We start from the raw sequence: 13,020 nt of genomic DNA on the forward strand, positions 1-13,020 counted from the left end.
TTGTTCTGTCAATCAGCTGTTTGGAGTCAGCATGTCTCCTGTCATTGCATGCAACATCTGGGTATTCACATGAGGTTTATTTGTTTATATATATATTTATTTATTTACTTATTTATTTTAATAGTGACCCACTTACAATGAAATCTTTATACATGCTGCCTGAATGAAAGTGACGCATTGTGGAAGGAGGTAAATTGCAGTATATCTTTGTCAGACAATGTCTGAAATCTTTGCCATATTAGGGCTGAAACTTAAACCCTCCCCCCTTATAAATGCATACCTCTACACCAATAACGCTAAAATGTAATGGAAAAGGAGCTGGGAACACCAGTGTGGAAAATGGAATGGTCATTACATATGTCTGTGTCTAGCATGTATTATGTAGGGCAGCTGCACTAAAATGACAGCTTGTGTTTAAAGATTTACAAGCTTAGGGTTGTGTGTGTGTCAACACACCTTTCCTAGCAGCGACTGAGACATTGGAAAAAGTGTATATGCTGACACAGTTTTCCATTTGGTAGAGCAGAGGTGAGACGATCACCACCCAGGGCTATGAATGGAAGCATCTCCTTTCTCTGGTTAGCTACTCTCCACAACACCAAGGCTGAATCTGTGGGAACGTGAGATGCTATGGCGTGACACTGACCCTGACATTTCACCTCTTGCCCTGGTTTTGACTGCGTGTGATCTTAGTGTGTAATGTGAGAAGTGCCACCGTCTATGTGTGTGGCAGAGACAGCATGGTGTCAGCTTGGCATGTCTTGGGGTATGTTAGCACACACAACCAACAGGTAAGTTCAAAAGGACTGCAAAGCTTCATGTGTCCTTGTTTTTGTTCAGGGTTTCAGTCTGTGTTTTTATTAATCTGTATTTCATGAATTTTACATAAATAGGTTTGCTCTCGACTTAACCAGATTATACCAGTTTAGTCCCTTTTCTCACCATCATCCAGACACCAGGAAAATCCAGACACAACAATATCATCTCTATTCTCATATATACATGCTTGTCTTGTAGGAGAAATTTGCTGCACTTAATAAAATAGTAATCAGCACTTTTACAGTCTTACCTGTCAACCAGACGGTCTCATCCAGTAACATGATCAATAATAGTTTATTAAGAATTTATATCCCATTTAATTAAAAATACATGAATGAGAATAAATTGTCCTTGTACAGCAAATTCCTGTGTTGTATTAACTCTTGAAAGGTTCGTTGATATCTGATGAACTTTTTACTAGTTCACTCACGTACAGGAAATCGATTTATCGGATGTTTTCAATCAGTTCAAGCATAATAATTATTTTATCGCTGCAAGTCTGATATAAAGTTAGCCATGACACTGTTGGGTTTCAGTGTGAGATGTTTTTAACTCTGTTCAGATAACCTTACTCAGAATTTTTTTTCTTATGAAGCACTTGGGGCATCTCAGAGAGCAGAAATTGGTTAGATATCACCATTTACTTTGAAAATATGAACAGTTGTTCAACACTTATTCACAATATCCTCATACTGAATCCCCAACACTTATTCACCATATCCTCATACTGAATCCCCAACACCTAGTCACAATATCCTCATACTGAATCCCCAACACTTATTCACTATATCCTCATACTGAATCCCCAACACGTATTCACAATATCCTCATACTGAATCCCCAACACTTATTCACTATATCCTCATACTGAATCCCCAACACTTATTCACTATATCCTCATACTGAATCCCCAACACGTATTCACAATATCCTCATACTGAATCCCCAACACCTAGTCACAATATCCTCATACTGAATCCCCAACACTTATTGACTATATCCTCATACTGAATCCCCAACACTTATTCACAATATCCTCATACTGAATCCCCAACACTTATTCACTAAATCCTCATACTGAATCCCCAACACTTATTCACTATATCCTCATACCGAATCCCCAACACTTATTCAATATATCCTCATAGTGAAACATCCTTTAAACCCACTCAGTAGTGTTTGCTTTTATAGTACACATTTATAGAAAAGTAATGATTTATAATCCCTCAATCCTTTCACTATTCTTACTTAACTCATTTTTCGTAAAAGTAGTGTGTTTTCATAAAAGTAAATGCCCACGTAAGCCAAACACAAACTAAAATGTATGCAATTACAAAGGTTTAATAAATGCTGGTAATCTTTTTTGTCAGGTTAATGAATGCCAAACACGTGTAAATTACAGGCTGTGTGCACAGGAGGTCTGATTTGATCTTGGTGACGCCCAAAAAACTCATAAAAGTCAAAAGTCACTGAGCTAAAATGATGAACAAACAGCAAAAGGTTTCTCAAAGATACAGGGGAAGTTATTTTCGACTCATTTCTATACCAGTTTATATGGCAGTTTTGGTCATTATGGATCTAAATCAACATTCTGATTTTTTAAAAAGCTGCATATTGACAATATAGCAAGAGCTATGATAGCAATGATATGGAGGAGAGAGAGAGAGAGAGAGAGAGAGAGAGAGAGAGAGAGAGAGAAAGGGAGAGAGAGAGAAAGAGAGAGAGAAAGGGGAAGAGAGAGAGAGAAAATATAGAGATAGTGGGAGAGATAGATGACTCTATACTTACGCCGTAATAGGTCTCTAGCGCTCTCTCTCATCGCAACTTCGCTTCAGCTATACTCTCCTTTTTTTCTCTCTCTCTCTCTCTTCGCTCTCTCTCTCTCCCTTTTCCCTTGCTCCTTCGCTCTCTCTCTCTCCACTGTGAGAGAGAGAGAAGGAAACCCTGATCGACATGTCTCCTATCCAGATTTAATTTCCCTCCCCTTTACACTACACACACACACACACACACACACACACACACACACACACACACACACACACACACATGGACGCAGGCTCGCGCACGCCTCCTGTCATTCTGTAATCGCAGACACTCGCAGACGCTCGGGATCTGTGCTCCTCTATGTGAAGTTTGCACACACGACCGGAGAAGACAAAATAAAACCCTCCTTTTTCATCCCTATCAGGCGATTAACATCAGTCTGCTGAGCAGGCTCGGAGAAACGAGGTCACTTTTACAGTTTTTCAGCTGCACACCACACAGGTAAGTCGTTTCTAACAAATACAGACCAGTCTACATGCTGTATAATGCTCAGGAATACTCATCTTTTATATGCACCACATTTTCACTCACTGAAATGTGAAGAATAATAACTGTCTTTTTTTTTTGTAATGTAATTTCTACATTTCTTGCATGTTATCATACATTTGATTGACATACAGATTGACAAAGTCTGGGGAGGGAAATATTTCTCAGAGTAAATTGTCTTTAATAAATACCCAGAAGAAGAAGAAGAAGAAGAAGAAGAAGAAGAAGAAGAAGAAGAAGAAGAAGAAGAAGAAGAAGAAGAAGAAGAAGAAGAAATTAAATTAAAGAAGAAGAAATTAAGTAATGCTACTTGATTTGCAATCTTAGTTTGAACATGTACAGCTTCAGTTATCAGACATTTTGGTGATGATTATGTTATTAAAATTTTTTCCAGTCTTAAATAATCCAAAAACATTTTTCATAAATTACTTTTAGACCACGGTGCAACGCTTCATATAGGCTAAAATAAGCATTTGACTGCATTGTTAGCCTTCCATATGATTAAAGCCTGATCTTGAATGTAACTCCTTTAGATGTTATTCATTACAGCCACGCGCTCAGCTAATTGTGTGTCCATTAAACTTGCAGTGTGTTGCATACATCACACTGCTCACAGGTGTTTTTGCCAGATATCTTCTGCCTTTAAATGAGCCATTTTGCGAACGATCAATTTTATGCTGAAAAATAATTTTCAAAACAGATTTCTTAAATGGGTTCTCATCCGCATGCTAAATTTCCAACATCTTCAAAACATCACCTCTGTATTTCCTCATTGACGTAACAAGCTGTGCTCGTCGTTGTTTGACTAAACTTGTAGTTTGCTCGGATTTCTGCGCCTACATATTGCGTCATCCGAAGATTCTTATAATTACACAATTCACTTGTGTTAAATTGTTCCATTTGCTTTAATCGTAGTTGCCTCAATTATTTGTATTGTCACCTGGGATGAGCAAAGATAATGCTTAGTAATCTGAGGGACATGTTGTCCATATTACTCATTGGTTGATGACAGCAGCAAGGCAAGTCAGACCAGTATCCATCATTTCCCTGCATTTGAATAAGATTTTCCATACAGCTGGGAGGGGGTGAACTCTGTCCTTGCACCCAGTGACGTTAAATTATTCAGGAACCATCTCTATTTTTTGCCTACCAACCGCCGAGCCTTGCTCAGCAACACCTCAGGGCACCATTAATTGAAAGAAAACTAGTCTGTTTGTGGAAATCATTCATTTCCTCTTTATTGTCCGTGTGTCGCCTTCCACCAGTCAAATCTTCTAGTAATAAGATCTTATGAATCAGATCACATTCACAAAGATTGATGTTGAAACTGATTGATGTAGACAGAATCCTACATGTAGACACAGTGAATCTCTGAATAAGCTACACAGTGTGTTTAGGGGTGACCCTCTGAAAATATTTTGGTGACAAAATGAAAGCTTTGTGTGGCGGTGCACAGATGCAGCCTTTGACTGTTTCTTTGTTTTGCTATAAATGGCACCAAACACATGCATGATGCTTTGATCCCTCACTCAAGCCCTCTTTGTCTTTGCCGAGCAAATTTACCAATGGAAACGCTTGTATGATAACAAGGGTGCCCACAGACAGCGCAGCATTTGTAAGTGTTGTGTAGGCCAGTGTGATCATAGTAACAAGCATGAATAATCAGTCCTTTCTCAACCAACTTCAGAGAGAGAGAGATAAAGTGAGAGAGTGAGAGAGAGAGTGAGAGAGAGAGATAAAGAGAGAGAGATAAAGAGAGAAAGAGACAGAGAGAGAGACAGAGAGAGAGAGCAAGAGACATAGAAAGAGAGACAGAGAGAAAGACAGAGAGAGAAAGTTAGATTGACAGAGAGAGAGAGTTAGAGAGAGATGCAGAGAGAAAGTTAGAGAGAGAGACAGAGAGAGAGACAGAGAGAGAGAAAGTTAGAGGGGGGGGGATCGTACGTCTGTTTAGGATGTACAGCAAAGGGTTATAAGTCATTTGGAAGCTGGGATAGAGGAGGCTTGTTCTCCTGGAAAACTTTAGATGTTTAAACATTCACAGTGGTAGATCATTTCACGTAGCACAGCTTGCACCGCAACATGTTAAGTGTAAATGGACAGAAATTGACGTTGCAGCACAAATGTTGTTCTGACTCATTGGAAACATTTCAAATACCATGATTAAATTTCAATTACATGTCTTTATCTGTCTCCCATTCCTGTCTTTCCCCTCTTCCCTTCCAGAAGTTTCATCACTTACCCAGGACACTACGTACAGTTAAAATCGTTCACTGGTTTAAACAATGAATAATAGAACAAACATTGCAACTACTTGCAATGTCCCAGCTTTGTTCTGTGGAAATATCCTGATGACTTTAAGGTCATAGGCAGCGTTTTTGTGGTCCTTTAATCTTGTTTGCTTTATATTACTGCTCCTTTACTCTTCTCTTTCATCTACCCACACACATCAACCCCCCTCACTTTCCCCGAAATATCACTCTGTCTTTGAGTAAACTGAGTTATATTGACACCTGTATCACAGAAGATAAGCCACAATGGTGCTATTAGGATAAGAGTTTCTCAAACGAGAATCTGCTCAAGTTGAACTTATCTCCTGCACTACCGTTGTTTCACCTGTCACCTGTAAAATGTAAGCGCTTATGGGCTTAGGACATCAAAGCTCATGTCATGTATCTTCAGACTTCTTCTCGTATCTCTTTATGGGTTAGACGTAAGAGAGTGATGTTATCCGTAATCAGCTGCAGGCAGATTAGTGTGCTATAGAGCGGCAGTTTGTTTAGAACCGAGATTTGGCCTTAATAGTCATGATGCTTCCAGTTGTGTGATATGTAAGGAATAAAAACCTGACAGAACACGTTGTTATGCTGTTAAAATAATCCATGACTTTTTTTTTTTGGTTTACGTAGCTGGACGTGAAGCATCATCATACATCATATTACATTATATTAAATTATATGTGTTTTATACCTCTTACACCACAATGATTTACCAACAAGTTTCTAATCATTTATACTTTAATTTAAGGTTGTGGAAATTTGTTTCTGTTATTACTTTAGTAATGAAAGATATAAAGAGTTGCTCCAACCGCCTCTGTTATACATCTCGTCATGTTACAAAGCACAAACTACTCTGTTCTTTTATGTGGTGGAAAATTTTCCGACTGTTACAAATCTCTGACAATCGAAACCCTTCATATAAATGAGAAATAAACGCTTGCTAAAAGAAAACGTCTCCCTGTCAACAAATAACATCACCTATTTAATTTATATAGATGCACATCCACTATAAAAAAAAAACCCTGTGAATGAGCTGCTTCTGTTGGAAAAAATAAATAGCTAATGGAAATAGAATATATAATCCAATTATTTAAATTATAGCTGGAATGATTATTGAAGCTCCTTTTAATCACTTTCTGACCAATCAGAACTCAACAACATGGTATAATGCATTTTATATAGTGGTATAGAAGTATAATAATGTTGTTACTAAAAAAATTGTTTCTCTGCAATTTGGCTCAAAACCTCAAAAAACGTTTTTGTCAACGGATAAAGCCTACAATCTGGAATAAAGTCAACAATTCCAGTCTTTGACTTTTTTTTTTTTAGATAAAAATGTTTCAGACTGACAGGAAGTAGATAAAACGTAGATAAAATGAGACTGTCCGAATATTCTGTTACTTGTTCAGCTTATTAATACGTATAATACATTTATTCACCATAGTACTGTTGTAGTGGAATATACAGGACATCACTTCTACTAAGAAGAATGCAGATTAGGCTGAACAGATACGATATTAACAGGTCCATGATGCATAACCCATGAAATGATTCGGAAATAGAAACTGAAATAGTGTGTGTTGTTTTTCTAGCACAAAAATAAGAGTACGTAATCAGCAAAATGTATAATTTCTCATTTAAATCATCTATGGCTTTTCAAAACTTTTATGATACTATTCTAAAGGATCAGTCTAAGTATGCTACTGCTAATAGCATAATATTCCTTTAGATTAAAGATACAACACATTAGACTGTACAACACCTCTCAGGTGGCAGGGTGGAAACATACAAACTGAGGCGTGACAGTATGGTTTTTATCTGTATTTCCTTTTCATCTGTACTTACTTGTTGTCAGGACTTTTGATTGACTTTTGTTTTTGTTTTTGGTTACTCTCTGCCGGACATTAGTGGGCATTCCGGCAGTGTGTTTTGTGTCACGTGTTAGACCTGTTCGTAATAGACACAACGCAGGGGAAATAAATAGACATAATAATGAGTCCATTACAAACAGGTGAGTGTGAGTCCTTTACGAAAAGGTGTGACACATGACACAAAACACAACACCGGAACTCCCCCTAATGTCTGGCAGAGAATGTCCAAGCAAAAGTCCTGACACTTGTAGTTGATGATAATAGACTGCTACTTACTGCTAAATTTCTTTTTTTACGTGTTAACACATTTTATTTATATAATTATTTCTATATTACGTATACATACTGTATATTCTTACATGTACTTTATATATATCTGCAACTACACATTTTTGAGTTTTAATTTTACATTTTTAGATTATTTAAAACACATTTTTTTTTACCCCATTTGCATGTTTGGGGGGCATGTGGAGGAATCCTGTTTCTCTGCATGTTGTTACTGGATGCATGAATTTCATTTGGGATCAATAAAGTATCTATCTATCTATCTATCGATCTATCTATCTATCTATCTATCTATCTATCTATCTATCTATCTATCTATCTATCTATCTATCTATCTATCTAGTCTTTGTCTTTATACCTAGGTAAAAACGTTAAAAAAAATGCAATATCTGGATTATATTCCACAAGATTGCGCTAAGAGTTGTTATAAGATATTGTGCAATCGTTGGTCAGGGAAACATATGAGGGTCCAGGAGCCATTAAGGGAAAATTCCTTTATTTGACTGTAGCTACAGTGCATGAGTCATCAATTCAACCAGAGAGATGCTCAGGTCATACAATACAGCACCTTAATGAAAAGCTTTTTATAATGCTTTAGAAAGTGTTTTTCAGTTTATATTAGTGCTGCCAGTAAAAGCATTTAACCATTAAGCATGAAGAGTAAGCCAAACTAATTCTATACTACCCTGTCTTTTCAGTGTGTGTACAGTATGTGTGTGTGTGTGTGTGTGTGTGTGTGTGTGTGTGTGTGTGTGTGTGTGTGTGTGTGTGTGTGTGTGTGCCACAGGACACACTTGCAAATGTCTTTTCTGACTATGTGGGTCAGTAAAAGCATTGAGGAACCAATCACATGCACAATTCATCACCACATTTTCCATATCTAATGCAGCAGGTCTCATAATCATGGGACAAACATCAGTATCGTGTGATGTGATGGAATCTTGTGATGTAATGTGACGTGAATCCTGAAGATGTGTCATTGTTATATTGCTTATATTTGCATGAATACATGCATTTTTAACGTGCTTGTGTTCAATGTTAGATAATGACTTTTTTAAGGGATATTTAGGACAGTGCCACATGGGATTCACTCTGCAAAACAACAGCATAGAGTTTAATTCCATGCCAAACTCAGGGAGGTAATTTCATTACAATTTATTTTCATATATTAATTCATATGGATCGGATGTTAAGATAAGCTAGAATTGTTATACTAACATTCACAAATGGGTGTCATTTAAAATGTCATTTGATATTCATAGAAATATTATTATATTCTATGTCACAGTCTGGATTCAGAAAACAGATAATCCTAGTTATTTTTAAAGGGTGTATTTAGGAGTTGTTTCTCAAAAAGTTCAGAGATAAAGTCGATAAGTCAAGTTGGCCTCGTTATTTGCTCTGATTTCTCATGCTGAGATGAAAATATCTTCTTTTCTGATTTTTTCATTTTTACTATAACTAGATTTGAAATATTTTCTCTCAGGCCAGGGCTGGATTCTGTAACTTTCACTAGCCTTGATAATATATGAATGTAATATCAATCTCTTATGATTGATATGCTGATCTGAATCGGCAGCAGCCAAAAGGGGGCAATGCCAAGTCTGGCTTGGTTTGAAGGCTGATGAAGGAGGGACAGATTTTTTCAGGCTAGAGTGATTAATTTAGAAAGGAGAGAAGAGCTCAGCTGTTAGTCCAGGTGGATTGTCAGAACCTGGCTCTACCTCATTCATAAGCAAATGAGAGCATGGGTGCATGGGTTGTCTTACACGCTAACAGTAATGGCTTTGTGGTGCTCACTTCCTTGTGGATACTTTTTTTAGGCCTGAGCTGTAGGACATTATGACAGAAGTAATGAACACCTGTGAAGCGGCTGTGGGGGACTACAGTGCATCTGGAGACCAGAAGATCGGCTTTCAGGTGAGCCAGATGAATGCACAATATTGTGGAATCTGTTTCTCTCTCACACACACACACACACACACACACACACACACACACACACACACACACACACACACACACACAAATATATGCACAATGAAAATGCGTTGCTCGGTTTTATTGACTGAGGCTGCTCATCACCTCTATCATTTACAGACATCTAAATTGTAAATATAGAGCTTTATGCGCTCAAATAAGTGACACACTTTCTGTCCATCAGCACAGAGTGTTCTGTACGATTTCACCACTGCTGCTTTCCTCTTCCCATCTCTGGCTCCCCAGCAGCCCTGAGGATAGCTGGCTTGTGTAAATGTCCCTCCATTGCTCTATGTCATCGAGATCTATTTCTGAATGCCACTCCATCACTTCAGCCTGATTGCTGTCCCTTTCATTTTGTTCTCATTGCTCCCAAAGCCAATCCTGATGTCTGTTCACTCATAAAGACCAGATGAATTCAGATTGCACCCTGTGAGCTCGAGCCGAGACTGAGAGACAATTTTTTCAGGAAATTATCATCATTACCTTTTTTGTGTGCATGTGCGTGGATGAACACTGCCAATACATGCAGGTTGAATTTCTCTCATTCTTTTGCTGCTGGCAGCCAGCAGGGTGAATTCACAGTACTGTATGACCAACTATCCTTTCTGTTCCAATCCCTATTATTCATCGAGATCTCAGATCTCTTCACCTTCCTCTGTGGCGTTTTTTTACTCACTTGTTCCAATTTCCTCAGAAATCATCTGTGAATCCAAAAACGGGTTTGAGTTGAATTGGGCATCTGATTACCAGAATCAATTTCATAGCTTTTAATCTAGTAATCCTGATTAGTAAACTCAGGGGAACTGGCAGTATACATTAAACAGTTTCTCTAACAGACTCATTATTGAAGTGTTAAACTCTTAAATGCTGGGTGTAGATAGTGGCTGCTGATTTACTTACAGAGATTTTGTTTGAGTTTATATTTGAGTTTAAATGGCACGATCTTATAATAAGATCTCAGTGTTCTAATGGATGCCTTCGGTAAGTTAAGTAGATGTTTTCTCCTGTCTCACTCCACTGCTAAAAAAAACCTCAAATATTCCAGATTTTCCCAGAATCGCATGAGCGATACCCCAAGCTATCCAAGCGCTTGCCATCCATCGTGGTGGAGCCCACTGAGAGTGGAGATGTGGAGAGCGGAGAGTTGCGATGGCCTCCTGATGATTTGAGCCCTACAGATGAAACCAGAGATCCTCCTGCACAGAAAGCAGGTTCGAGCCTCCAGTGAATCTTCCTTCTACTAATGAAAATCCGAGTTTGTTGATTTATAAATTTCACTCTATAAGCATGGTAGTATTACAAATTAATTTTAATTAAATTTGAGGCACTAGTTGTAAATGTGATGCGGTAATGTTAAATGACGGCGTAAAAATTTTTTTTAGGTGAGGATCCGACAGCAGAGGTGGAGGAAGCTGGTAGAGTCGCAGCGAACTGATGAACACTGAGTGGCACCAATCCAACCTATAACTATGAATGTCTTAATGATGGACAAGAATGAGCAGGAGGCTCCTACAGTTAGGTCTGACTACAGTATCACCCGCAATAGAGCCACCCACCTGTTGATAGACCGATCCAGTAGGGGGAGCTGAAGCTTGAGAGACTTTTCTGAAATAACTTGCGTGCCAAACTCTAGTGGTAGCCAGCTACAGTGATTAAATTATACCTTCTTCTTTTCTATAGCATTATAATTATTCTCTAAATCTGTACCTGTTTTTAAGTGATTTGGACCAAAGTTAAATATTAAATAGAAATATTTGACGTTATCGATCTACCACACACCTGCTTATCATTTCAAGCAATGTACATGCTTAGGTTTTCTGCAGTAGGAGTTCTTAACAAATATAAAGGACTTTCAAAATGTAAAGTAGATTATATTTTATAGTGTGTTCACATATATTCAGTTCAGTTTACAGCAGCTTTTAATTAAAAAAGTGCTCCAGAAAGCAGCTGCCTGAGTAACTGTATCTTCACTTGGCTGTATTTTAATCAGAAAGGAAACTTGGCAGAAATCCGGGCTGAGAACGTCATTTGATATTATAATACATCATTAGTGTTCTCTGTATAATTGCTAGCTGGCTAACTAAGCTAGTTCTAAGTTAGTCATATAACGTAGCTCCATAAACTGAGGCTGCATCATGCTAGCTAGTTCAATTTCTGAAAAGTTCAACTTTTCAAATGCTCTGAGCACAAATGACTGTTATATCTGTTTAAGCAAAAATGTAATAAATGTTAACTATCTATGAAACAACAATTCACCTACATTGGTAAAAATATTGCTCCATCGAATTGACAGTTTGGTTCATCGTGCCTTCTGTCTGTCATGTCCTATGAACAATATTGTGGAATACCTGGGGGGGGGCTGGTGAGAGCATGCTGCGTTGCCTTTAATTAAGGATACCTTGGTGTACAGCTGTATTGGACACCCTTTATCTAGAGAGCATGCTAATGTAATTATGTATAATCCCGGGAGCAGTTGTCTGGTTGGAAAACACAGAAAACCAACTTGTATGTTTTGCTTATTCTTTCTTTCTTTCTTTCTTTCTTTCTTTCTTTCTTTCTTTCTTTCTTTCTTTCTTTCTTTCTTTCTTTCTTTCTTTCTTTCTTATTTAGTTTATCTGTCAGATTACTGCTTCTTGCTATTGCTTCTGCCTCCATTTTCATGAACAAAGATGTTGTTTTTAACACGACATATTACGTATGTATAATTGCCTTTACCTAACTCATTCTAATCCAATATATATATATATATATTTAAAGTCACGAGTCATCTTTCAAGGACCAAAAAACCTCCAAATATCCAGTTAATTTAAAAACATGACAAAAATACACACATTTTTCCAGAGTCGATCACTTTTTAATGACTTGCATGCTCTGCCAACATATTAAAAGCATTTATGTTAAGATCAGAAATGGCAGTGCCTTTCTACTGACAGATGTCAGGTGTGAGATGATAGGGGTATCGAATTGAGATGGTGGTGACACAAGCAGTGAGACTGGCGACACACACTCTGCAGCAGCTGTCAGCGTCCGAAGTCTGCCAGATGTCCATTTCACAGACAGAATGGATGTCCTTGCCATGCCACTGTAATCTTGGCTTAAATTAATTTCAGTGAGATGGTGTAATAAAGATAGAGGGTGTTTGCTATTTACCTAAACATTGTCTAAATTAGGTTGTTTTGTGATTATTTATCACTAATAGCTGGTATCCGTTGTATCTGGGTAAGCTGAATTCAAAGGTGTACCACTTCACAGTCACCTTCCTTTCTTCTCGGTCACTGAAAGGATACCAAAGATGGCTGTCACTTAAATTTATTCCTCATGGATGGACACTCCAGCAGCAGAGCCCTAAAAACACACAGGTGACTCTAGGGAAATAAGGCGCCACCAAGTTGAGTCACATAGTGCCTGAGCTGTGAGTTGACAGCCACAAGATGATTTTCACTTCTTCTCTAGAAGAGAACTTTCCCATC

The 13,020-nt window shown here is 37.9% G+C and overlaps 1 protein-coding gene across 2 annotated transcripts in view; it reads left to right on the top strand.

The window, feature by feature from the left end:
• The first annotated feature begins 2,845 nt into the window (after nt 1-2,845).
• The window catches only part of si:dkeyp-72h1.1 (uncharacterized protein LOC799956 homolog), an 11,112-nt gene continuing 937 nt past the window's right edge, over nt 2,846-13,020 (top strand). The window contains exons 1-4 of one of the 2 annotated variants that reach the window (XM_027148839.2): nt 2,846-3,087; nt 9,391-9,487; nt 10,596-10,761; nt 10,933-13,020. The exon at nt 10,933-13,020 is cut by the window's right edge and continues 937 nt beyond it. In XM_027148839.2, coding sequence (XP_027004640.1) covers nt 9,410-9,487; nt 10,596-10,761; nt 10,933-10,985 — 297 coding nt within the window. In that variant the 5' untranslated portion in view covers nt 2,846-3,087; nt 9,391-9,409 and the 3' untranslated portion in view covers nt 10,986-13,020. Of the gene's footprint in view, nt 3,088-8,569; nt 8,707-9,390; nt 9,488-10,595; nt 10,762-10,932 lie in introns of those variants that run through there. The other variant, XM_027148840.2, reaches the window with a different exon arrangement.

The sequence above is a fragment of the Tachysurus fulvidraco genome, chromosome 16, assembly GCF_022655615.1.
Source record: "Tachysurus fulvidraco isolate hzauxx_2018 chromosome 16, HZAU_PFXX_2.0, whole genome shotgun sequence".
Lineage (NCBI taxonomy): Eukaryota > Metazoa > Chordata > Actinopteri > Siluriformes > Bagridae > Tachysurus > Tachysurus fulvidraco.